The sequence below is a fragment of the Salarias fasciatus genome, chromosome 14, assembly GCF_902148845.1.
Source record: "Salarias fasciatus chromosome 14, fSalaFa1.1, whole genome shotgun sequence".
In the NCBI taxonomy this organism is placed as follows: domain Eukaryota; kingdom Metazoa; phylum Chordata; class Actinopteri; order Blenniiformes; family Blenniidae; genus Salarias; species Salarias fasciatus.
Genome location: NC_043758.1, coordinates 5735861 through 5761977, shown reverse-complemented (window position 1 = coordinate 5761977; position 26117 = coordinate 5735861). Strand labels below are relative to the sequence as shown.

Genomic DNA, 26117 nt, shown 5'->3' with positions numbered 1-26117 from the left:
CGAACTGAATTTTGACCCTGCATTGACACTGTACGGAAACTGTCGACTAGAAGCAAACTTAACTGACATCAGCTTTTAAGTCCTCCCCCAACCCTTTTCACAGTACTGTACAATTTAGAAATGAAGAAAAACCAAACACCACACAGTGTTTCTAAAAATTGTCATCTTTATTTAAGCCCCACGCTACAGTGTCACAGAATGTATCCAAAGATAGCAAGAGGTCATGAAAACACAACTTTCACTTTCATTTCTCAGAGGGGTTTGAGGAAGTGAGTCTTTAAGAAAGAAGTCAGAGTATTAATGTGTGTCACTGCACATTTATGCACATTATGAATAGATAAGTAGCCACATAAACCAAAGAAAGTTGATCTCTAATTAAAAAAAGGGAGGGGGGGGGGGTATGGGGGTCGGAGCACATTACAACTTTTATAGAAAACAACAAAAAAAATTAACACATTTCGAAACATCTCCTACATCAACTTCCACATTTAACATGTGATCAAAAGAAACATTACAGAGCCCGTCGTGGACGAGCTCCTCGCCGTTCGGGGTGATATCTACAGATGACGGCGGCCCTCAGGCGTACATGTCCTCACGGTCGGCGTTGTAGATCTCGCCCTCCTGCAGCGAGGCGAAGTTCAGGAAGTGAGACGGCCGGTGGACTTCGTGGTAGAACTCTTTGGGGTTGGCCAGCTGCAGGTCGTACTTCATGTTGGGGTCGTGGCGCACGCCTGCAGCAGGACGAGGAGACTAAATTATCATCTGAACTTGTGGCAGTGCGGCCGCGATCATATTCTTAAAAGCAGAAGCTCGGAAAAAAATAAACACAATCGATGAAGCTGACACAGGGGGAGTGGAAACATCAATGAACGGGACGGATTGGTCACAAATGAGAGCAGATCTGTGTCACGTCAGCGTGGCACACATTCAGCTCCACCAACAGCGACGACCCAGAAACTGCGTGAACTCTCCACTCACCCATGAAGTTGTAGTTCCAGGAGACCTGTCCGGGAACCATGAAGAAGCCCAGGAAGCGGTCAGACAGCAGCATCTGCACCCTCTCGTAGTGCGACGGCAGGTAACCTTTGGGGTTGTTGCCCTTGTCCGTGTTCTGACGGCCCCATTCGTAGCCACTGGGCGTCAGCTTGTAGGCCGTGAGCGTGCACGAGCCCGGGGTGAAGCTGTGAAGCACAGTTACAGTTAATAAATCGTCACTTCAGAGGAAAGAGACTGAAAGAGTGACATGTTCATGATGATTAACACTTCTAAATACTGACCGTAGGATTTAACAGAGGCAGAAGCGTACCTGCAGGTGATGATGATGGTCTTCTCTCCATCCCATGAAGGATTATCCGCCATGATCTTGGCGTGGGTGGTGACGTCCTGTGGGGAAAGCTGCGGCGACTCGTTGGGCTGAGTGTGGATCCAGCCCAGGGGCTCCATTTCCTGTTTACCACAAGAAAAACAAACAAAACACACACTTCAGAACTGATATAGGTCAACAATTGCAAGTAGCAAGTATTTTTCAGACTGTATGTGCAGTGGACGTTCGTGTGCGTGTCTTACTTTAAGGTATTCGTGTCCAGGCAGCTGGTTGGGCAGGTGGACGGTCTGGTGCGTCCCCCACTGAGGAACCATGACGATACAGCGGATCTCCTTCACCTGGGGGTTGTCTGGAGGGCTGGTGCCATACAGGTACCCGGCAATCTGGAACAAAACACCACGGTGAGTACGTACAAGTGGGAATTGTTGGGTTTTGAACCAAGAATCAACCAGCTACGCTAAACAAACCAAATGAAAGCAAGCTATTGTTGACGTGCCTGTGCTCGCAGATCTGAGATGCAAATGAACTTCTTGAGGACGTTTTTGGGCAGGATGTAGGTGTAGCCCGTCTCCTTGATGTCGTCCGAGGACACGTAGATGTGGTTGGTCCGGAGATGGAGGTTGGCCGCGGAAATGGCCCTGGAGGAAAACGGGAAAGTGAATATTAAATATAATATATTGTAATTTGCTGAAGTGAGTTCCAGAGTTTATTTGTTGGATCTGCGGGCTCACCTGACTCTCCACTCAGTCTTGGAGGAGAAGGTCTGGGTCTCGTAGTTAGAGGTGGTGGAGGTGATGATCTCGTCTCCGTGCTTGTTGACGGTGCGGGTCTGAGTGGCGGTGAGCTGCGACTGCTCCTTCGTCTGTTTCTCGATCTCGGCGATCTGCTGGCGCTGCTGCGACGGAGCAGAGATCTCCATGCCGAGGATGATGTCTCGGATCTCGGACTGCGTCAGCGACGCCACGTTCACGCTGGGTGGATAGAAAACAAACACCAACTATTAAACGTTTGTCTGGTTCCATTCCCAGCTGTTTGAGCGACACACTGGTACAGTTTTATAAGGAAAAAGGCTCAAACTGAATACTTACTTGTTCTTTTTGCCGTAATCGGCCAGAATGAGATCCTTGAGTTGGACTTCCACTTTGATCCACTCCTCGTCAGTGAGTGTGGGCCAAATGTGGTGCGGCTCTGTGATGGTGGTTTTGTCGGGTTTCAGGATCACCTTGGCGCGGTCGTTGTTGACGTGCAGAGCCCGGAGGATCAGGATCAGTCTGGAGAAAGCCTACAGGAAGGCACACAACCCAACAAACTATTTACACACAAGACTAAGCTCATTTTCCTTTCTTTAGATGACCGTTAAATACAGATCATCACTAGTGTTTGGAAAGCAGTGACACTCACAGTGTAAGACGAGATGGTCTTGAGCCAGTCGTCATAGAGGTTGAACAGCACCATCTGTGGCTCGGTGGCTTTCAGGATCAGGTCCCCGAACTTCTCCACCTTCAGACAGGCCTGGAAAGGCAGCTGCAACTCGGAACCCTTGATCACGATGTTGGGGAAGTCGAGCAAGTGGACCTGCGCAGAAAGGACGAAAACATTAGAAAAACAAACAACAGAGAGGTTGAGCAGCATTTTTATCTTTCGGAAATCACAACAAGGTGATGCTGAAAGAAGCGAGTCTCACCTCCAGTGGATCCAGCATGCCCTTCCTGGTCACAATGATCTGTTTGGGCTGCTCCTCCACAGGCAGGGAGCGGATCAGGGCAGCCACTTCTTCAGCTGTTTTCCATTTGGCCAGCTACAGAACGAGAAGCATGTCGAAGGGAAATGAGAATGTGTGAGAACTGCTATGCTACTGAACAGAGTCCAGACGATGAATACTAGAATGAATCTATACAGACTATGGCACAGGCTGTATATGACAGCGTTTCCGTACCTGTCCCAGACGCTTCTGTCCGGCCCACACAGATGTGTGGATGATCTTGAGGAAGAGCTGACCCGTCCTGGGGTTGAAGATGAAGATGGCTCCATTGATGGGCTTCGTGGTCAAGTTGCCCTCAAACGTCTGTAGAAAAAAGATCACAGCAACTAAATTCAACGGGTTTTATAGAATTAATTACATGATAAAAAATGTAATCACGATCAGTACTTGAGGGGAATAAGGGGTTACTCCTCACCTTGTGGATGGTGACTCGGTAGACGTTGGTGTCGTCCACGAACCAGATGATCTGGTTGGAGAACAGCTCGCCGTAGTTCTGGGAGGAGAGGTACGGCTCGGTGGGCTCGGAGGAGTAGAGCTGCAGACCTTTGCGGATGCGCTCCCTCAGCACATACAGGGCGGGGTTGGCCTTCATGATCTTGGCCATGGCCTGCTGGATCAGAGGCTTGCTTCCAGGGAACCAGTTCCCGTACGCACTGCCGGAGGAAAACAAAAAACAGTTCAGGCACAAATTGACTTTTTCCCCCACCCCCAATGAACCAAAGACAAAAATCAAGACAGTAGTGTCCATGTGCAGTCATTTGGGAAGCGACTGTGAAGATCCTGAGGCTTCTGCAGAACATTTGTGGTGACATGAGCAAGTGTGTGTGAAATTCCAGGCAAGGGCTTCAGCTCTGCCTTTCAGTTTAACACTTGTAATGGATTTGGACTCTTTGTGAATCAGTTTGAAAAAGAATCAATATTTTACCATCTGTAATAATAGAATGTTAAAAAAAAAAAAAGGTACACATGAAACAACAATTTTGAGGTAAGTAAAGGATAAATCTATCTTTGTTTCCATGACTCCTGTAACTACAGTACCAACCCCTATGTTTCCACATGTAGCAGTTCTGACCTGTGCAGGTTGTAGGCCAGGTCGATGGCGATCAGCACCCCGGTGGGGGACGGGTAGATACTCATGTTGTCTGTGGTGTAATCCAGGAACTTGGCTCTGGCGTAGCGCTCGATGTCATGCGAGTCGTAGTCGCCCCAGCGGAGCTGAATGTCGATCCAGTACTTCTGTGTGGTGGTGCTGTCCATCACATCCCTACAGGAGGAGAGGAAAAAATGCAGTTAAGACACCGACAGTCCGGACAGAAACATCAAATTATGTTTATTTTGATTAAAGTCATACTTTGAGTCAGCGAGCAGAGACGGCCGAGAGACGTTCCACTTGTAGGACGCGAAGAGGAGGATGTCTGCACAGGATGAGTTCATCTTGTACGACTTCCTGGGGTGAATGGTTTCCTTCTGCACCGTCTCAATCTCCAGAGCATCCAGCTCCTGGTCAAACACCTGGAAAACAGAGAGGAGCGCGATGAAGAGTGACGAACGTGTTTCACAGCACTGTCGCGTAAGACCGGTTTATTCATCGAGGAGGAGAAGCTAAACCAGCAGGACCGACCTGACAGAGATCCATGACGATGCTCTCATGAATCTTCTGCCACAAGTGGGCTCTGAAGATCTGGATGAGGGAAATCTTCAGCGTTGGGATCTTTCCATGCATGAAGATTCCTGTCAGATCAAGTTGTACTTGGAAACCCACATACACCTAAAAAACAAAAACCGCCAGTCAGTTAAACCTGGGAACACGCTTCGTCTGATATTTCTCCAGCTGCTGGTTGCTGGTTTGACTCACGTTGGCTCTGTTGATGGTGGGTGACCACCACAGGGTGAAGCGACGGTTGGGGATCTGGTTGAGACCGGACCTCTGGGCATTAGTCAGCTTCTTCCACTTCATGGACTCCTCAAAACCACTGGCCTTCTCCCTGAAAACACAACAGACATGACGTCCTTTTGAATGCAGTTCATCAGCAAGATGCACATCGAATGTTTCCAGTACTAAATCCATTCTTCTCTCCCACTGTTTCTCAAAATGTACAATTAGCATTTGTAAAATATAAATGTTCTCACCAGAAGAGACCCTCCCAGGTGGGGAAATAAGTGCCTTTGAAGAGGGTGTGCTCCAGGATGCCCTCCACGCCTCCGAGAGCCTGGATCATGTCCGTGCGGTAGTTGTTCAGATTCCACAGTTTGCCGTCGTGCCTCTGGTGAGTCCACCAGAACGGATTCTGCTTCAGCACCTTCAAGACAGAAACATCAACACAATCAGAGGCCGCTAAGTGTCTTTGATATGTGAACACAAGATGAATTGACTGGTGTTGTATTGTTGGTTTAAAAAAAAAGGTTGAGGTCATTTCCAACGATTCTGGAAGTTTCTCCATCATACCTGGTACTGTTTGAAATCTGTTCTGACTCTCCAGCCTTTGTCGTAGGCCAGTGTGTGTCTGTCTTTCTGGAAAAGTGTGTTGATGCGGGGAATTCCTCTGTCCCATGAGTCCTCCAAATCCTCCAGAGTCAGACGTCTGCATCACAGAAAACGCAAATAAGTGTAAAATTCTCCTCGTTTCTTGAAAACAGCAGCTTCCACCAATATTTTGCTGTAATGAAGCTCACACCTGTTCTGTGCAATGGCCTCCTGCCTCTTGAGGGCGTACTCGGCCCAGACTCTCTGGGAGTCGATGAACTCGCTCTCCCATGGCTGAATGTAGCGGTACAAGTTAGGGATGAGCTGGTCTTCCTCGTGACTCATTCCAGACCTGAAGTGAGTGATTCCCACATCTGTCTGCTTCGACCACCTGGTTAAAAATAGAAGAGAAATCCCCATGTGGTTCATTAGCTGAGGAGGAAGTTAAGTGATCACAAAAATCGCACATTAAACTTACCGCAGGTCTGACTGGGGAATCAGCACGTGGCCCATGGACAACATGCCGAGGCCGCCCAGCTCTTTGGGAGTGTAGAAGACGACAGGGGGGAAGCGACTGGGCATTTTGGAGTTCAGGCCAATCTTGATACGGGTCTGAATCTTGTTCTCGCACTTGACCAGCAGGTCCAGGAGCTCCTGAGTGTTCACCACAGCCTCACGGAAGTACGTCATCAGACCGATCAGAGCGGTGTTCCACTTGTTCACAATCTGGAGATAGAAAAAAAGACATACTGAGATATTCTGACAATGCAATCTTGGCTTCTTTCTCTTTGCCATTTCAAACTGTCCATACTTTGTTTACACCATTATTCCTAGTAAGAGGTGCTTGCTAACCTTTGTGAAGGTGGTGGATCCGGAGGCCATGAGGATCTGACGCACTCTGTTGTGGAAGCGCTGCATTGATTCATCGTCCACACGCAGGAAACACTGAGCCGTCCTCTCTTTTGTTACCTGCACAAGTCAGTACAAGTGAGCTTGCAGTAGATTTCGAGGGGAAGTCTGAACCTGAAGCCTGTTTGTCTTTCTCTTCTTTAACGCACCTCATTCTGCAGGTTCCAGACGCCGTCCTTGTGAGTGAACTCCTCGTAGCTGGTGCGGCACTTGGGGAGGATTCGGCACTCGAAGCCGCACATGTTGAAGAGCAGGTTGGGGTTGTCCTTGCTGTAAACCGACACGAAGCTGTTCTCCCACTGGACCGTGGTCACAGACCTGGGCAGACGATTCTTGATATCCCAGAAGACGGCCCGTCCACTGAGAAAAGCCAGACAGAGTGCATGCTGGGACTGCTGTTCGACCGTAACCACACCCGGCCGAGACGCGACGGTTCACTCACAGGTTGACGTCGTGCTTCATCAGTCTCATGCGAGCGTCACGAGGCCAGCACTTCTTGTTGTTGTAGCCCACGATGTTCTCGTTGTTGGGGTCTGGATGCTCCGTCAGGTATCTCTGGATCAGGTCGCGGGCCTCGTCAGCAGAGAAACTAGAGCAGGAAAGAAAAAGACAATTAGACAACTCTGAAATCAGTGAAAATATAAAAATTTGGCTTAAAAAAAAAAACAGTTTGTTACAGTCATACCGGAAGAAGATGTGAATGCGGTCGATGTAGCGGCAGTACAGTCGGATTGGGTGAGCGCTCTCTGTGGCGGTGTCCTGGAAACTGAGGAAGTCGTTGGGCATCTGAGGCGGGCCGGCCATCTCGCTGGCCCGGTGCAGGCCCAGGACCAGCAGGTCCATCACCAAACCGTAGTACTGCACGATGAAGGACGCAAACTGGAGGCCCCTGATGATCCCATAGGAGTTGGTGTGGTTCATGTCCTACTCAAGAAAGAAGTATTTACTCAACAGCACTGAAGCCAACCCTGAAAACTAAACCTAAAAAAGAAGAGATGATCCCTCTAACCTTGTAGTTGATGACCACGTTGTTTTTGGCGGTCATGTAATCAGCGATGTTGTGGTCCACGATGAGACGCAGCAGTCTGTTGAGAAGCGTCAGATCAATCTTCTCGTACATTTTCTCGTAGCGGGACTCCAGCATCACGTTGCACTCTCCCTCTGCCGTCTCCCACACGTCCTGCAGGTTGTTGATGCCTGAAAAAGAAGAAACAGTTCTCAAAGACAGCCTGGAAAACAACGTCAATAAAGCAGGAATGTCATATTTTCAATGATGATGATCACTGGCAGCGTCCTTGATGAGGAGTAACATATTGAAGATGTTTTTTTTGACCCACCTTGGCACCACTTGTAGACCAGCAGCGGAGGAGGTTCAGTATCGGCCGGTTTGATCCAGGGAGGAAACAGGCGTCTCTTGTCGGCTTCGTACCACAGGTACTGGTCCAGGTAGGCGTCGGTGATCTTCTCCAGCGGCTCCACGTCGTACACCGGCACCAGGTGGCTGTACAGGTCCATGAACTCGATTCCCACCTGCAAAAGAAAAAACAATATACTGAACTGAATGCGATGGGTAAGAAAACATGTCAAGAGAAACACAATCCATCTTAAACATCATGTTTTCAGAGCCTTTTAATCTGCGGACCTCTTTGAAGGCTCTCTGGGTGAGCAGGTGACGCTTGATCCTGGAAAGAGCCTCGTGCGGATTGTCGTAGGCCTGCTCGATGAGCCCCAGCTCCTCCCTCTGACTCTGGTTCAGACGGGACTTCACACTGTCGCCGCACAAAAACGGAAACTCTCAGTGAAAACGGCTCAGAGCGAACTCTGCTGACGGCAGGCGTCAACGTGCTCCGCGTGTTCACCTGTACGCCTCCTTGAGCCGCTCCAGGGCCAGGATGAGCAGCTTGGTGTCGTGTTTGTAGGACAGCGGAGGGAAGGGGATGGGTGAGAAACGCCGACTCTCCAGCCAGTGCACAGTGGTGGTGTAAATCGCCACGGCCTCTTCCGCAGTGATGTAGGGACCGTCCTACGAAAAATAAAGACATTTAAAAAGAATGTGGTAAAATATTATTGAACTACTGAGATTCTTTCAGACTAATTTCTGATAAATTCCATTATAAGTGATAGAAAGCATTATCTGAACAGTGAAGAGCAAACTACACGTGCAGCCCGCAATAACACAAACACCATTCATGTTATTATTCCTCCAGTTCTTACGCACAGGCAAGCAGATCAATGCAAGTGCGACTCTGTAAGAGGACTTCATTTGAACCTTACACCCATTTCAATCATCACTGTGTTTTTATCTATAAAAAAATCTGCAAAACCAATTCATACTGGGCATAACTCATGAGAAAAATGGAAATATCAATGTCCAAATCCAAATCACTCTAAAAACCCTAACAATTCCCAGAGGTGTGTGTTTTCGGAGTGACTTCCTGAGTGTTACCTTCAGGTAGTTGTGCTGTCTCTCCTGCTCCGCCTTCAGGTAAAGACGGGTCAGCCGGCCCAGGTTCTTCTTGCAGACGGTTTTGTCCACAGTGGCTCCGCGGCGGATTCTCTCACGGTTGTAGTGAGCCGTGTTGGTCCACCAGTCGGCTTTGGCCTTCACGTAGCGCAGGATCATGTTCTCAATGGGAGTGGGAAGACCGGGCACCTGCAAAGGAAACCAACACAGTCAGTACTTCTCTCAGTGTTGATCCACATCAAGGAAAGACTTTTAAACAGCTTTTAGAAAGGTTAATGGACTTTACGCCTTAGTGACACATTACTGTGTTAACAAAAAGGTCAAATGTCCAGAGTTTATTTATTTAGCTCTGTTTCTTCACACACCAGACCATCACCCTCCCTGCTCGAGACTCAGTCACAGTGAAGATGATGTACTGACCTTCCAGGGGATGTTGGCTTTCCAACACCTCCAGGACTCGCTGAGATGCTGCAGGATGGTCCTGGCCTTGTTCTGTTTGATACCCTCAGGCATCATGTCCAGGATGTCGTGCATGACAGCGGCACGCAGCTCCAGGTCAAAGTGCGACTCCACACGCTGTTTGGTCACAGTCTTGGCCACGCCCTTGGAGTGTCGTCCTGTCGAAGCAGACAAAGCAAAGTTGCTGTGGACTCTGCCAGCAGAGTTCTCTCCAACAAATGTGACTTGTCACAGTTAAAATCTGAAGAAAGCCTAAATCGGTGAAGTGTACCTTCAAACTGCCGCGCCAGCAGATTTCCCAGCCACCTCTCCAGCAGAGGAGTGATGCCCCTCATGAAGAACAGCCACACTCTCCAGCCGGGAGCCCAGAAGCCACAGCCAGGACCTTTTCCCACAGGACCCTGGTTGGATGCACAGAAAACCACACAACTAAATAAAAAGGTGGAAATCCTATCTCAATATGACTCTTCAAAAAGAATAAACCTTCCATTAAACTGGGAGATTCGCCTTTACAACCAAACTAAATGCACGGCGTGTTTGCTCACAGTGTTGAAGCGGTAGTAGATGAGATGCTTCAGGTCTTTGCACATGCGGATTTGTCTCATCAGCTTGTACTTGTAGCGGTACATGCCAGTCAGCTGACCCACGTGAGCGAAGATGTACTGCAGTCCATCAGCCAACTGCAACAGAGGCAGAACTCTGAGATCAACCAAGTGTTATAATCATAAAACTTGAGAATATTAGACACAGCCAGGAGTGAACAGAACATGTTTTCAGAATGATCAGAGTGAGACTGTGATGAGGCAGCCACCCACCTGGAAAGCGTCAACATTTCCCAGCCTGTACTGCACGTGGCTGTCCACCACCAGCTTGCTGAGACGCAGCACCTCTCTGCAAAGATGGAAGGCATTTCCGAATCTGGACTTCTTTCGCTCCTATAGGGCACAAACACGAACACAATTTTACATAAACATTGATTAAATGTGTTTGTTTTTTTTTTCCCCCACACATAAAAATACATTCAGATCTGTTCCTCAAACGGCTGTGGCCTGTACCTTTGTGGTCAGCGTCTTGACAGGCTTCAGGTTGAAGTTGTAGTCCAGATGCAGGTAGTTGAGGTTCTTGCGGTGAATCAGCAGGTTGAGCATGTTGTAGCCCTGCCTGCACACCTGCAGGCCCACCTCCACCCAGTCCAGCTTGGTGGACTGAAAGAACTTTGTGGCTTTAAATGAGCGGAACAGATACCTGAAAGACAGCAGAGAGAAAATGTTAAGTTTAAAAACAAAACAAAACAAAACACGCTCTCTGAGATCAATTACTTCATCGTGACACTGACCTCTTCTTCTGAGCCTTGGGTGGTCTGTGTTTGAGAGCATTGAGCACGTAGTACTTGAGGAGCTTCTGGTAGGACACACGCACTTTAACAGGTTGTCCTGCAGGGCAGTGTTCGCGGTACCTGGAAAATATACCAGCTATTGTTAACGACTCTCAAACTGCATCATGCTACCTCAAAATGACAGATCTTATACAAAGCTCTGCCTTGACATGATTACCACTGATTTATTCCATCTCCGACACGCTCATAGTCTCCTCACCAGTTCTTGATCAGAGGGATGTCAATGGCACGCCTTGTACGGCCAGACCGGAGGTTGAAGGGTCTCGGTGCCCACAGCAGCGCGATGCCATTGGCGGTGTTGTCCGTGTAGAGTGGGGTCTCCTTGAGGAAGGGCTCCACATACTCAGGGAGCTCAAACTCCTCATCATCGTCAGGCAGAGGCTCTTGACTCTGAACAGGGCAGAGAAGTAAAGACTTTATGGACACTGAACCTTCATTAACTATGAAACCACTTAATTCACTGCATATAAACAGAAGGATTGTCTGAACAGTGACGAGTAAACTGCAGCTGCAGCCACTAAAGCATCGTAAGTCACCCTTCATGTTTTTATTCCTCCAGTTCTTACGCACAGGCAAGCAGGTCAATGCAAGTGCGTCTCTGTAGGAGGACTTCTTTCAAAATCTGGATGTGACTTTATGTAATGAATTTGTATTTCTGTCATTAGTTCCCAAAACTAAAATGGGTAAAATGTGCACCGCTGACCTTGACAGAGTGTCTGTGTGAAATGGGATTAATCAGCGGGTCAAAGTAGAAGGCTGGAAGATCCGGATCCTCGGTCTTGATGAACACCACGTTTGGAGTATGGTACCTGCAGAACAAAAATCACAAGTCTCAAAACCCTGAAGCCACAACATAAAATAATTGGCAGCTTCCTCAATAAAGCCAGTATTTGAAAGATCTCTCCACTTTTTACCATGTGAGGTGGACGTGGTGCGGCAGGTTGTTGTACAGGTAGGGGAAGGCGATCTTGTACTCCGTCCTGATGGGCTGTCGGATGATGATTTTGTTGATGTCATTGAACTCGTTCCAATCTTCATCCCTGCAAAAGGAAACAAATCATCTGAGACACAAATGATATAGCATCTTTTCTTGATTTTATCTAGAACACAAAGATGACACTTTTTACAACAAATATTAACACTAACTCCTCATCAGAGCATACCAACGCATGTAAGTGAGGATTACTTACTGCAGGTTGATGTCTCGAACCAGTGGCTCAAACTTTGGCCCTCCAGGGATGGCCATGTTTAATGCCTTGGAGGTGAAGAAGGCTTTGAGGTCGAACAGATAGAAGTAATTTAAATCCACCAGGTCTGTTAGAAGCTGATTGGCCAGTCGGTACAGCGTGGACATCATGGGCAGCGTGAACTGCCATCGACGATATGTGGTGCCATTCACAAACCTGAGCAGAGAACAAACTGGTTACATAACTCATCCAGCGATACGCCACCGTGATGCGCAGTGTTTACGGAGTGTAGGATTACTTGGTTGTGTCTTTGAGGGGCTGATGTTCGTAGAACCACTCCACAACAGAAGAGTCTTCCTCAGGGTCGAGCTCCATCTGGATGGCCTCCAGAGGCTCCACATCAAGAATGTTGTCAGCGTAGTCCAGCGGCGGCTCCTCATCGTCAAAAGGGGGAAAACGCATCCGCTTGAAGTGCCGTCGGTCGCGTTTCTCACGACGCATCATGATCCACATGGTGCTGGAATTCAATACGGGTCACCATCAATTTCATGTATTTTCTGAACACATAAAGGTTTATAACATCTTCTTTGCAGGTATAATGAAACCACATATGTAAAGCACAGCTCTTACCCCCACTGGGCGATGTAGACTGGCTCTATGACCCATGGGATTTCATTCACAAAGGAAATGGCTCCAGTGATGTGGTAGAGAACGGGCACATCCCGGATCTGCTCCCAGGGCATCGGCATGTTCTCCAGGAGCTTCAGCACCGCGTGGGGCATGTACTTGAGAGCGCTGTTTAAAGGAAATCAAAGAACAGCTTACTATATTAAGTACACGTGAAGCCTAAACAATACATTTTTTTTTCAGACTTTTTAAAAACGTGTCTTACCCCAGATACACCCTCTTGTCATGGCGAAACTTCCTGTTGGTCATGTCTCCATGGTCCCTGATGATCTTGCGCACATGCTCAGGGGGCATGTCCTCCTTCTGAGCATCCACAAAGCCAAACTTTCTCTTCTCGGAGTAGCGCTTTGCCTGCAGCTGCTGCCATTTTCTTGCTGTATGTTAAGAAAATGTTTTCTTATCACAATAAAGTTTTATTTTCTAGTACTATAGTTTTATTTTGACACCACATCTAGAACATGCAACAAATAAAGAGAAAACAACCCACCTTTCTCTTGCAGTTTCTCCTCAGACATGTAATCTGGAATGGGTGCAGGAGGGGGCACGCCGGGTGGCATGGCCGGAGGAACCCCTCTGTAGGGAAAAGCAGCCGCCATGGTGCCTCACTGTTCAAAAAACGGCAGACAAAACAATTAATATCAAGCACATATATTTGTGGGTAATAAAGTTGGTTTCACTCACATGACTGGAATCATAGCTCATTGAAAGAAAAGACTGATGGGATGCTGCTAAACAAATTAAAATAACCATCCCAGAGCTCACTTTGGAAATCCCTGAGACATCCAACACAATATACAATTTTGACTTACTATATTCATACTTTTACACTACAAGCGCTATTTCCATTACATACTAACACATCACATAATACAATAGTGCAACACTGTCCCTTAATTTATTTTGGCTCTAATAAATAAACTACACATTTAGTCTATTTCACAGAAAACGGCTCTCAGGACAAGTCATTTATAAAACGGTCTAAAACACAGTAACTTCTTCAGACAAAAAATGGTAAATCACACGATGATTATCTACTCGCTCGTTCGCTACACTGCATGCAGATATATACCCAAGTTAGATCTGCAAAAAAACCCGAGATACTTTAAATCTCAGATCAGGAATCGACTTTAATGCTTTTGACTAGTTATGTGTGCACAAACAAAGTGACAAAGTTCAACCACGACCATAACCTTACAGCTTTTCCAACGATACAATGTAAACTTTATATGTGAGGAAAAATTCCTAAATATTGCAATCAGTAAAGATTGGCTTTAAAATTTAAACAACAGCAGTACAATGAAAAAGCACTCTGTTTAACTCTGGTTTTTTGTTGTCACAGAAAATGCGGCTAGCTGAATTATCTCAACATGGCTTCCTGAAAGGCACAAACTGTACTAGCACGGAAAACTTTAGCACTACAGAGCTTGAGTTTGACTACAACCCGACTCAGTTACACTTGCACTTAAAAATACAGATCAACACAATATATAATCATAATTTTAAAGACAGCTCAGATTCGAAACGCGTGCGTAAAGCGGGACCTCCTTGCAGGGCCTAGCATGGATGAAGCTAAGCTAAAGCGGCTAACAGCTACGAGTTAAGTAACAAACGCACGTACCCGTGTTGCTCCCGCGTAGACTGTTTCCGAATGTTAAAAACAGCCTCAGTCTCCTCACACACTCTCAGCTACCACCACATCTCTCTTTACAGAGGTCTTTTCTGTTTTTCTTTTCTTTCCTGCTTCTGCGTCCTCATTCAAGTGCCGCACACGCACGATCGACGGCGGCCACACGATCGGCGCACAGAAGCGGAAGTCACAAAGAGCAGCTACGCGATGTTTACGTCCAAGTTACGTACGATAAAGCTCATCTACGGCGATCATTTACGCAAACGTAACACAGGCGCAAATCGGGAAATACCCGGATGATCCGGTTTTGGACGCTACTGCCGCCTACCGTGTCGGAGTATAAATAATAATAATAATAATAATAATAATAATAATAATAATAATAATAATATGAGAAAATTGAATAAACTTTTCTTGTTGAGACAACAGAATCAAAGGGTTATTAAGAAAAGGCAATAAAACAAACAAAATCTATTACTTCTGAGAGAAATATGTGAATTTAGTAATTTCTGCAAAAAATAATACTTCCTCTTTCACTGACTGGTTTTGAAAGTTTATTTTGTAATTTGAACAATTGTATAAACAGATTAATTCTAAATAATATCATTTTTGAAGCATTTCAAAAAGTAAATCTGATGATTCGCTGCTGCAAAAGTCTTCTCAAAAAATAGATATATATACAATATTTATCTAAAAATGTTCACGTTCAAATGTGTCTGCTTTGTTGATATTGGTTTCACAAGTAGAAAAAATGCATTGAAAGAAACAGGAAACTTGTCGCTGCTTTTACTCTGAAGTAATGGAGCTTGGACCGGAAACAGGGCAGATCTGCAGATTTTCCTGCACCTCTGTCCCACATTCAGATTTGATTATATACAGCGTCTGCCCCTCTGATTGAGAGTTTAGTCTCTGTGCACACTTCAGATTACACTTTATTTCGCTGTTTGCTGCAGAATGGACACGAGCGAAGGCGTGCGGGACAATGTCAAGGTACTGAAACTCCTCTTTGGACTTGAGAAACTTAAGACTCGATCAGCAAATGCGCGAATGTCTCATTTTAAATCGATTGAGTTGAGTTGTTTTCTTGCTAACAAGTAAAAAAAAGTAATTTTCATTAATGCAAAACACTTAAATAAACTTGTTTCAGTTACTGTTGCGCTGCATTGTTGTTTCCTCTAACCTGGATGTTCATTATGTGTCACATTTGCAGAAATACTACGGCAGCATGCTGGAGTCCAGCAATGATCTGCAGACCAATGCCTCTTCCTGCGGTTTGGCGAACAGGCCCACCAGCAGGAGTGTGACTGAGGCTCTGAGCCAGGTTCACCCTGAGGTGGCTAAAAGGTACAGAGAAACTGACATCACCTTTCTGCTCACAATCTGGGAAGATAGACCCAGACTAGACTGATTGTTGACACCCTCACTTGATGGTGTCCACCACAAGCTAAAGTTATAAACTACTCTGTCTCCATCTCTTCCTCCTGGCGCTGCTGTGGCTGAAGTTAGAAATCACTATGGAAACATGGTTTATAGACAATTCCACTTTAATAAACAACAAAACATTATTTCTGCTTCACATTTTGTGACCTAGAAATGTTATAGGTTGAGGAAAAGAAAAAAAAACTAATTTTTACTTAACTGGGATTGTGTTCATAGACCCCTACAGAGAACATCTGATTGCATCTGGTCTGTTTGCCCCACCCCTCACCTGTACTCACTGCTGCCATCTCTGTTGTTCCTCTGCAGATTCTTCGGCTGCGGTCTCCCGTTCCCGGCCAAGCTGGCGGGATGCAGCGTCCTGGACCTGGGCAGCGGCTCGGGCCGGGACTGCTACGCCTTCAGTAAACTGGTCGGGCCCAACGGACACGTAACAGGACTGGACATGACCGAAGAGCTGGTGATTACACACTACAACCGACCCGTACACACTGATTTAGAGTTCACTGAGTTGGAGAGGAATTAAGTTCAAATACTTTATTACAGCTCTTCTGGAAAGTTCCTAGGTTTCTGAATGTATTAAATACAGTTTACTTACGACATATATCATCTCTGTCTGCCTTCCAAGTTCACAATTCACCATGAATGACTTGTGTACCCCTGTAGATCACAGTGTCCCGTCAGTACGTGGAGTACCATCAGAAAAAGTTTGGCTACGACAAGCCCAACGTCACCTTCGTCCAGGGATACATGGAGAAGCTGAACGAAGCCGGCATCCAGAACAACTCCATCGACGTCGTGCTGTGAGTCTGAGCGATAACCGTCACCCTTCCAGATCTGTTTTATTTCAAAGAAAAACTTTAATGTGTTTGAAGAGTCACGTTTTCGGTCTCATTGCTTCAGGTCCAACTGTGTGATCTGCTTGTGTCCGGATAAGAAGCAAGTTCTCCAGCAGACCTACGACGTCCTGAAGGTCAGCCTGAAGAGCAATGCGGCGCAAACCACCAGAGACCAGATATTAATGAGTCACCGTCATGACGGATAAATGCAAAGTGTCCCGTAACGCAGTGTTCACGGTTCCTCTCCTCCCCTCCTGTCATACAGGACGGAGGTGAACTCTATTACAGCGACTTGTACGCCAGCCAAGTCATTCCTGATCACATGAAGCAGGACCCAGTCCTCTGGGGTGAGGTACAGCTCCAGTATTTGGAATGTGAACACACACCTTCTTCTTCTCCTTCTACAAACCTTTTTTTTTTCTTTCCGCCTCAGGTGAGGGAATGGGAGGCGCTCTGTTCTGGCAGGACCTCATCTCTCTGGCCCACAGCGTCGGCTTCAGCACGCCACGCCTGGTGTCAGCGAGCCACCTGGTGGTCCACAACGCCGAGCTCAAAGCTAAAGCAGGTGACTGACCACAGTGGCGCTTCTACAGTCGTCAGAATATCAGTTTGTCAGTTATTTCTACAGCCGTCCGTCTCACAGGTGACATCCGTTACGCCTCGGGAACTTTCCGCATGTTCAAGCTGCCCAAAGGTTCGGTGAAGTCCAAGGCGACTGTGACCTACAAGGGAACGGTGGAGGACTTCCCAGACCAGCTGAACCTGGATTCCAATTCTTCTTTCAAGGTATCAAAGCCGCTTCAGATAAAGCTGATGAGGCCATTATCGATTTACTCTATAAACTCCACTGGATCATTTATTAACCTGAGTATTTGATTCCATTATAGTAAAAAAAAACAACAACAACAAAAGACACTCTAATAGTGTTACATTCTTTAATAAGACGTCACAATTTTATCTCCTGCAGAAAGACGTGGCTGTGGAGGTAGACGGGGAGACGGCTGCCGTCCTGCAAGCTTCCCGTTTCTCCTCAGACTTTAACATCCAGATGTCGGATTTACCCGATTCTCAGTCCGGGTCAGCGCCACAGGTATGAGTGTTTTATTGCAGCGCTGACTCTTAAACTTAATCTAATCTGTGGCTAAAACGCAACCAAACAACAGCACGTGTGTGTTCATGTCTGCTTTCTCAGTACTGCCATCTGAGTCCATTTCTGCTGGCCGACAAAGCGGGATCGTCGGTGAAACAATGCTCCAAAACAGGCAAATGAACAGGCAGCTGGAGCAGAAGGCCGATCAGGGATGAAGGAATCCCCCTCAGCAGGGGGAGGCTGGGACGTGACGGGGCATTTAGATAACACAAATGAAGACATGGGAGGATCGAGGCTCCTGATCAAGTGAAAATAACAATCTGTTTGTTGGGAAAAAAAGGAGCTAATTAAATCCACACGTAGACATTTGATACTTTTAATCTTGAAAGGGATTAATTATTGAGTCAAATCAAAGAGTTTTTGAAATATTGCACACTTGATAACAATTTAGTTAAAATGCTGAAATGACCATTTTCTTCAGTTCAGCTTTGAATCTACTAATTTCCTGATATTTGCAGTTCAGAAATGGGATGTTGGCCCAGAGCTGCCTGTGTCTGCTTCCATTTACTGCAAGAAAATAAACCTGTGATACTCATGTACTGACTTAATTTGCACATTTAAAAAAATTTAATTAAATCAATGCAGTGACATAGTCAAAGAATGTCTTAGATATCTGAGGTATGTTTACAGATGCACCATAAGATGATGTTTAATTTGATAATAAACTTCTTCACAACAAGATCTTGAGGTCAGTGATTCCTGATTGCTTGTTCATGACCAGTCGCTCGCTGCTGCTGTACTGGTTTAGCTTTTGAACTCGTGTGTGAGGGACTCAGACCCGGGGGGTAAATCCAGGTCAAATATTATCTAAAGTCTACAGTGCGAAGCTGTGATGACTTGCTGTTTTCACTCCTATAAAAGGGAGTAGCAGAAATGACAGTGTAATGCTTACAAGAGCTTTTTTTTTTCTCTTGGAAAGCTCACATTAAAATCACAATGCCACAACCACACAATAAAAGTCTGAAATGAAGTTGGAAAGCTTCCCTACAGCTGAGTCACGGATGATATGGCTGTAAAATAATACCTTCACATTTAAAGTTGTAGCACAGATTTCATATTCTCACAAAACCTAACAATTTCCTCATAAAGTTACTACAGTTTCAATAAGGAAGCAAATTTTGACGACAGCTTCTGGTGCAAAATTCAGAGAAACATCATGAAAAACTTCAATAACAAAATTTCTTCGAGGCTCATGCTGGTTTGAGAGCTTTCCTTGCAGCATCACTGAGAACACAGCATTTTATTTTTTCGACTACTCTTAAAAAAATGTGTACAAAAAAAGTCTTATTTGAAATTTTTTTAGTTTCCTTGCAGGTTTAGATGTGGATAGAGTGAAGCCTGTCATCAATATCTCCCGTAACCACAGCTACAACTTGATGGCAACATTAAACTTTAATTCTACTTCTGCTGATGAGGTTTACTCGGTGATGTTTGTTGACACATTTGCTGGAGAAAGATGGTGAAATATCAGGCATTCAATAACTGAGGATTCATTACATTTCACAAAAGCATGAGAATTTATATTAAGTAACAAAAATCTGCCACTTTGCTGTAAACGTGTGCATTTATATTGATTTCAGGCATTAGAGTACAAGAAAAAATAGCTTTCTGTAATGTTTAATGCATTTGTTGACCTCTTTAACCTTATTCAAAATCCATCAGAGACAAGTAAGAGCATATAACAACAGACTCGTATCATCACAAACGGAATGAAGGAAACAAAAATACAAGTAACAGAAGCTTTTATAGTCTGGGAATGGAAAATCAGAAACTCTCTCTGACTTCGTTCAAGTTTTAAGCTGGACATAATGTCAGTAACTGTTAATTATGAGCAGACGAGGCAGAATGTTTCTCACCATGACTCAGTGAAGATAAAGAAATGCTCTAACACAGACAGACTGTTCTTTTACAACGTTTAGATTAATGAGTATGGCATATGGGTCAAGTTTAAGGTCGTGGCAACTGCATGAAAAAAAACATAAGCAGTGATAATATTTATTGTTACTTATAGTCGAGTAAAATCATTTTTATTGCCTCATAAAAACAACCGTCTGTGAACAATCCTGATAGTGGCAGCTATAGTTTGACATGAAGAGCCGACATGTCAGTCGTGCTCGTTCCAGAGCGATCAGAGGTCACGATCAGCAGACTCGATAAACTCGATCAAGCCTTCTCTGCTGCCATGGCAGCGGCAGCACGCCTCATTAGGAGCAGAGCGGGGCTCCGATGGTTCTCAGGAGGCCGGAGACGACCGGGTTTGGCACTTTACGGGTGAAAAGAGAGGAGACGTCCTCCTACATGTGGAGCCAGCTCAGGTCAGCAGCTCTGAACAGAAACAGGAAGCAGATCGTCAGATCGAGGCTACGCCCACATTTTATTCTTCCACTTAAATATTTAATAGAAAACATAAAGGAAACCTGAAACCCTAAGAGTCAATGCTGCAGGCCTCGATTCTGTACACTTACAGACTGTTTAATAGTGTGGTTTTGGTGAATGTAAGTGTCTTTGTATTTTGCATTCTGAAGATTTAAGTGGTAAAGGAAACTCTTTATTTACCATATGCTGATTCTACCCATTTATTTTTTTAACATCTTTCTGAATCTGAATAGATTTGATTGTTTTTTTAATGTTTACACTTCTTGTAAAATCTGTTCTACCTCAACATCAATATGTATAAATCTAAACTGTGCAGCATTAAAGAACCACGTTCATCTGAAGAGAGATAGAGAGGCTGTACATTAACCCAGGTGCCAGAAAAAAAACAACAAACTGTCCCAAAGAGCTAGGAGGACCTCTACAGGTGATGACTGGAACAAATAAATAAAATAACAGGTTGACCATCGGCTCCGCATCGATCAGAAGTGTTTTTACTGATCATCACTCCCAAATATTCATTCATAGTTCCAATTCAAGTTATTAGTTTCTTGTTGTTGCTGTTTGGCTATTTGATGAACTGCATGCTGTATGAGTGAAACTTTTAATTTCACCATGACCCATTTGACCTCTTTATTTTGAAGAACTGCCTGAACCAGATCCATAGTTTTAAAAGGTGGGACTCACTGCGCCTGGGCCTTTGTCACCATCTGTCCGTTCGCCATCAGCTCTGCGATCCGAGCGACAGCAGGGTCAAACATCAGGCTGGCTGCAGCGACCGCCACCCCGTCCCTGGAGACAGGACAGAAACACACCACGGACATCAGGAGTCGGCGCACAGCCGTCTCACAGCTTTTCTACACACACCGGATGCTCACTTTATATAGAACGCCAGAAACTTCCTGTCTTCCACTGAGCCTTTGAAAATAATCTCTGTGTATCCTTCGCCATAGCCTGAAAGACAACGGGAGAGCCACGATTTAGTAAAACTGCCACTGAAACATCGTTCTATCAGGGGAAATTTCCACTGAAAACACACAACCTGTGTATCTGATGCTCTTCCCGAGCAGCACGGTCCAGAAAAACGGGACAGACTCAATTTTCGTGGGCTTGTTGAGCATGTTCAGAGCTGCGACTCTGCCTGGCGGAAAAATCAACACGTTAGACATATGGAGATAGAAAGTGTTTCTGTGTTTTAGCCTCTGACCTTGAGCCTGGGACATCTGCCAGTGGCCGATGTGAACTCTCTGGTCGTCGCGGATGCTCAGAGGGAAGGACGTCACGTCTCCCGCACTGAAAATACCGGCTACGCTGGTCCTCATGAACTGTTGGAAAATAAAGCTGCCACGTTAGAGAAAGACGTGTAGGACTCAGAGTTCACAGAAAACCTTCTACTTTAACCATATCCGCAGCTTCAGCTGCGAAGCCATGTTCATGCTCCGCCTGCCGAGCTGTGGAGTGTCTGCATACGTTTACCTTGTCAACAATCACGGCTTTCTTTGAGTCCACTTCCACCCTGCTCCCGGCCAGGAAGTCTGAATTGGGGATTACACCTGAAAAACACATCGAAGTGTTAAATAGATATAAAACCCACATCTTGTCGATATTATTGGCAAAGCTGCAGCTGAATGTTTGCACCTTCAGACAATCTGAACATGTTCAACATGAGACGATTATGAAAAAAAGAATGTAGAATCATACATTTGACATATTTTGGTTTAAGCATAATCTCTAGATTTCACACTTGAAAAACACAGATGTTATTCTGGGGTTGTTGCTTGTAAAATGTTGGGTCTCATAAATATTCACAGCTTTACCTATTCCAGCAATCACCACGTCGGCTTCCAGGATGGCTCCGCCCTTCAACACCACCTCCTTAACCTGCAAAAGGAAGATGCAACTTAAAGCTTTACAGCTAAATACAGACAAGGTGAGAATGATAAATGGGAGAAAAAGTTTAGGACAACAAATAAACATGAAGGCCTACTCCGAGAAAACATCGACATGCATAAGAAGAACATGCAAACTGACTTAAAGTACAAATGAAGTTTTCATTGGGATGCCTGTGACGAGGCGGTCTACACACACCTACCTTTCCATCCTCTCCTCTGATCTCAGTAACTTCATCGCTCATGTAAAACTTCACATTCTGCTCCTCCAGCATCTTCGGGAAGGAAACTGCACTTTAGGTTGTTTTGTTTGATAAAAGCTGAGAGACTCCGACCCACTGATCAGAGACAGACTTGCTGTCGTCTCCATGTCCTACCTGCATGCTCATCTTTCCGATCTCCGGCCCCAGAGAACGTTCATAAGGGAAGGCGGTTTTACCAACCAGAGCCACACTGGCAGCTTTGTCTGACAGGTAGGAGGCCACCTCCATGCCTAGAATAAAAAATAAAAACAATACGAAGCATCATGTCAGTCTGGTAATGATGCGTTTTTGGAGAAAGGGACAAAGTCTGCTGAGCTAAAGAAGAACAAAACCTACCAATGAAGGACGCTCCGACCACGACCGCTTTCTTGCCCAAACATGAGGCGTGAATCTCTTTGGCGTCTTCGTAGCTCTGCAGTAACTTTACTCCTCTCAGGTGAGAACCGGGACAGCTGAGCGGCCGCGCTCTGTCAGCCACAACAAAAAAAAAAAGATGGTATTATCATTAATGGGACACACACACAGGGGTCAGAATTCAGCCTCAAATCCATATTCTTTTGACTGCTGGAAGAAAATTTGAGTGTTCTCAGAAAACCTATCCATGCAAACAACTGAGGTTTTTTGTTTATTTTAAAATTTAAATCAAAATTCCTGATAAAGAGATGATATGAATCACCTGCAGCCTGTTGAGATGAGGAGCTGATCATACTGCTGCACGGTGCCGTCGCTCATCTTCACCACCTTGTCATCAGAGTTCACAGATACCACCTACAACACACACACACACACGTTATTACGTTCTTAGCTACCGCATATATGACTTAAACAAAAAGAGAGACGAGAGACAACACAAAAAGCTAAATTGGTTACCTCTGTCTGAGTCCTCACTTCAATTCCGTACTGTTGATAAAAGTCAGCAGATCGCAGGAGGATGCTGCCGCTGTCCACGTTTAAGGCCTGAACAAAGCGCACATCAGTGGCACTCATCACTTCAGTTAGCGGAAAAGGAAAACCACAAAGCGGTCCCATCCTCTCACCTTGCTCAGTTTGGGCTTGTCGAACGGAGCCAGAGTGTCCTTGGTCAAGATGACGATGCGGCCCTGGAAGCAATTTTGACGAAGCGTCTCTGCACAGACTAAAGAGGCGGGACCTGAAAGAATAATGGCAGCACGTTCAGGGTGTCAGTTCTCACCTGCACACACAAAACCAGCGTTTAATTCATGATCACAGGGACGCCGTACCTCCTCCTACCAGCAGGACGACTTGTTTGATGTCTGGCGACATCCTGCACATCTCCTTCACCCGCTTGCTCAACTTCAGAGACTGTGGAGGAACAACCGTTTAAAGAAATATAATTAACATGAAATAAACACAAACTTTTGGCAATTTTTAGTGACTTTTATTTGACGCTCTGCTTACGCTTTTGCTGATGGAAACATAGACGTTACCATCCACAACCTTGACCTGGAAATACAAACACAAGATGAGGCGTAATTCGTCCGCAAGCTGTAAAATTATCACAGCATTTTTACATAATATTTATATTTTTATGGGAAATCTCATCAATAGCAATACTGATGAACAGAAACTAAAAGCAATAAAGAAAGAAGTGGTTCAGTTTTTCCAGGAACTTTCACCCGTTTTCTCACAGAACGTCAATAAACACTTTCTGTGACAGAACTTTTGAGGGAAAATATATAAATTCGTGATGAATGTGTGCATGACAGCTGCCACTGAGCATCATTGATGTTTGGACCTTGGATGTAGTCACAGTATCTAACAAGCTTTAACTCATCTGGATTTGTCAACAAAGGTGTGCAGTGTAATGGAAAACTGTCAGCGCCATATGTCTTTGTGTATGTAACAGAGCTGCTTATCACTCTGCTGGAGGTTGTCTGACAAAGTCTTTGTCCAACTGTTGACATACGAGCCCACTTCCCGGAGTTTGTATTAATAAGCAGAGGGGCAGGCAGTGAGCCACCCCAGCTTTTATGGATATGTGTCTTACACAAAAGCATTTTATATCTTACTGTAAATGTAATATGTGTGGCTATCTTTACTCATACCAACATTTCACTAAATCTCAAGAAAATTAATTTTACCTTATAGCTGGGCAAACAGTCCAGGCCTGGATACTCTTCAATATCTCCAGTTTTAACACTGAAACAAGCTCCATGGAACGGACATCTCACTCTGTCGCCCACCAATGCTCCTGGAATGCCATTTTAAAGGGTTTTAATACGTACATACGTACGTACATACGTACATACAAAAACAGTGTAGACAATGTGAAATAATCTCAAATTTCAGGGACAATTAGTTTTACCTTTGATCAGAGGTGCATTGTAATGAGAGCACTGGCTTCCCACGGCATAGAACTGACCCTGGATACGGACTAACAACACCTTCTGATCGGCCACTGCGACTTCTCTCATTCTTCACACATAAAAAGCACAAAAACAAATTAAACATAGAGAAGACAGGGCAAAAACCAATGAGGGTATAAAGTTGTTAGTTACACAGTTTGAAAATTAATAAAACAAAACATATTCAGTTGTTCACTTACTGTCCATCTTGGAGGTCATCCTCCTGACACACCTGTCCCGTCACCTCCTCCTCTCCATGTGGACCGGGCTCCCGGGACTGAGACATACCTGAAAGATAAAACACACACACACACACACACACACACACACACACACACACACACACCCCTTATTGTTTCAGTAACTGACTTGAATTTCAACTGTGCAGAAGGGGATGATTAGAACAGGTTTTACATGGAAACCTATAAGACCCATACAGATGGATTATGTGAGAGTTTGCTGAAACGTTTATAAACAATAAATCCATTCATATTTTTCCTGTGATTTGAAAAGCAGCTGATTCGCAGAACAAGTCATCTTGTTTGCAGCTGACTTCAACGACACCTAGGAAACGACTGAACGCACAAACACAGAATATGCTGGCAAAACGCTGTGTCACTGTGATGAATGAATTTTACAGACACCTCCAAGAAAAGCTATTCATGAACAGAAATCATTTTTTTTCTACACTCATCGTAACGCTCCGAAGCACCTGACTGAATGAAAAGGATCCTTAGCATGCATTTAGAAATTACTTTAGAACAGAAATGCAGCATTGTCTTCAAAAACGATTACACCTACACTATCGGTGAGTTTATAGAGATTATTTTCAAATGCAATAGCAGATATAAATGTATTTAGCATTAAGCGTTGCTATAAAACTAAGCATTAAGTTTATAATCAATACGCTGGATGAAAGTAGCTGAAGTTAAAGGAAGCTCACGTGCGGCGGTTTGATTCTTTGAAGTGGTCAGTAAATGAGCATCAGCTCTCTGCTCCTCCGCTGTTTTCAACCCTCCGCGAGGACCTGCTGCCACAGAGGCAACAGAACCGCCCGCGTGACACTCTACTCGGGTCCCGTGCGCTCATCACAGGGCCCCTCCCACTGCCGACGGGAGCCGGAAGGAGACATTTTACACCAGCTGGAAAAGGGCGAAAGCGCTGTCTTTTTTTGGAATTAAATGACCTAAGTCTCTAAAATTTGCCAAAAGTCTAAATTGAAGATAAATAAATAAATGAATAAATAAATAAATAAATAAATAAATAAATAAATAAATAAATAAATAAATAAATAAATAATTCTGGCTTCTTTTCCTCACTATATAAGATTAAGATTAGAAAAAAAGTTAGAATTCCAGGCCAACGTTAATGTAAAAGTAAGAGCGCGCTAGCCTCCCTGACTGAAACTGGAAGCTGTTTCCATGTGGAAAAAGCAAATTCCAGGGATGCTGGTGCTGAGAACATTGTTTTTGTTTGTGACTATGCAGTGCTGTTTATAACCGCATGGTGTCGCTGTATCCT

At 45.0% G+C, this 26117-nt stretch overlaps 3 protein-coding genes across 4 annotated transcripts; 1 reads left to right on the top strand and 2 right to left on the bottom strand.

Moving 5' to 3' along the window:
- Positions 1–146: 146 nt before the first annotated feature.
- Positions 147–14447, bottom strand: prpf8 (pre-mRNA processing factor 8). Its single transcript, XM_030107961.1, has 43 exons — positions 14271–14447; positions 13140–13257; positions 12858–13026; positions 12596–12760; positions 12264–12482; positions 11969–12181; positions 11693–11818; positions 11482–11587; positions 10978–11168; positions 10719–10838; positions 10438–10627; positions 10198–10317; positions 9928–10062; positions 9654–9783; positions 9344–9540; positions 8906–9112; positions 8319–8482; positions 8102–8228; positions 7797–7989; positions 7469–7656; positions 7145–7383; positions 6902–7048; positions 6609–6819; positions 6403–6519; positions 6029–6276; positions 5762–5941; positions 5533–5668; positions 5217–5386; positions 4942–5071; positions 4708–4854; positions 4438–4598; positions 4159–4350; positions 3502–3739; positions 3261–3389; positions 3009–3122; positions 2726–2899; positions 2413–2606; positions 2056–2295; positions 1821–1962; positions 1567–1707; positions 1307–1446; positions 979–1181; positions 147–731 (listed from the first exon to the last, which is right to left on the bottom strand). Exons 2-43 carry the CDS (start codon positions 13246–13248, stop codon positions 577–579), a joined length of 7017 nt encoding a protein of 2338 aa, XP_029963821.1. The 5' UTR covers positions 13249–13257; positions 14271–14447; the 3' UTR covers positions 147–576.
- A 666-nt stretch (positions 14448–15113) lies between these two features.
- LOC115401071 (arsenite methyltransferase) lies at positions 15114–18344 on the top strand. The gene is made up of 10 exons (XM_030109230.1): positions 15114–15269; positions 15490–15623; positions 16026–16176; positions 16383–16519; positions 16620–16689; positions 16821–16902; positions 16989–17120; positions 17199–17341; positions 17523–17645; positions 17748–18344. Exons 1-10 carry the CDS (start codon positions 15234–15236, stop codon positions 17823–17825), a joined length of 1086 nt encoding a protein of 361 aa, XP_029965090.1. The 5' UTR covers positions 15114–15233; the 3' UTR covers positions 17826–18344.
- Positions 18345–19306: 962 nt separating this feature from the next.
- On the bottom strand, positions 19307–25670 carry aifm4 (apoptosis inducing factor mitochondria associated 4). 2 transcript variants are annotated; one of them, XM_030109229.1, is made up of 19 exons: positions 25540–25670; positions 24797–24884; positions 24557–24666; positions 24333–24442; positions 23650–23694; positions 23472–23553; positions 23268–23380; positions 23101–23187; positions 22907–22998; positions 22567–22697; positions 22345–22460; positions 22171–22242; positions 21896–21959; positions 21555–21631; positions 21286–21403; positions 21121–21219; positions 20957–21032; positions 20766–20870; positions 19307–20030 (listed from the first exon to the last, which is right to left on the bottom strand). In XM_030109229.1, the coding sequence occupies exons 2-19, from the start codon at positions 24880–24882 to the stop codon at positions 20000–20002; spliced, it is 1614 nt and encodes a 537-aa protein (XP_029965089.1). In that variant the 5' UTR covers positions 24883–24884; positions 25540–25670; the 3' UTR covers positions 19307–19999. The 2 variants fall into 2 exon arrangements, 1 of the variants encoding a protein (XP_029965089.1); XR_003932856.1 differs by lacking the exons at positions 19307–20030; positions 20766–20870 and having other exon boundaries at positions 20958–21032; positions 21121–21215.
- Positions 25671–26117: the final 447 nt, after the last annotated feature.

Excerpts from the sequence above, each read along its gene's own strand:
- prpf8 (XM_030107961.1), bottom strand. The coding sequence starts at position 13,248 with ATGGCGGCTGCTTTTCCCTACAGAGGGGTTCCTCCGGCCATGCCACCC. Across the intron at positions 10,628-10,718 it reads CCCAAGGCTCAGAAGAAGAG|GTATCTGTTCCGCTCATTTA; the intron begins GTCAGTGTCACG and ends GCTGTCTTTCAG. Across the intron at positions 10,318-10,437 it reads TCAAGACGCTGACCACAAAG|GAGCGAAAGAAGTCCAGATT; the intron begins GTACAGGCCACA and ends TGTGCCCTATAG.
- LOC115401071 (XM_030109230.1), top strand. The coding sequence starts at position 15,234 with ATGGACACGAGCGAAGGCGTGCGGGACAATGTCAAG. Across the intron at positions 15,624-16,025 it reads CACCCTGAGGTGGCTAAAAG|ATTCTTCGGCTGCGGTCTCC; the intron begins GTACAGAGAAAC and ends GTTCCTCTGCAG. Across the intron at positions 16,690-16,820 it reads AGACCTACGACGTCCTGAAG|GACGGAGGTGAACTCTATTA; the intron begins GTCAGCCTGAAG and ends CCTGTCATACAG.
- aifm4 (XM_030109229.1), bottom strand. The coding sequence starts at position 24,882 with ATGTCTCAGTCCCGGGAGCCCGGTCCACATGGAGAGGAGGAGGTGACG. Across the intron at positions 23,554-23,649 it reads ATGTTTCCATCAGCAAAAGC|TCTCTGAAGTTGAGCAAGCG; the intron begins GTAAGCAGAGCG and ends GTTCCTCCACAG. Across the intron at positions 22,243-22,344 it reads TCGGAAAGATGAGCATGCAG|ATGCTGGAGGAGCAGAATGT; the intron begins GTAGGACATGGA and ends TCCTTCCCGAAG.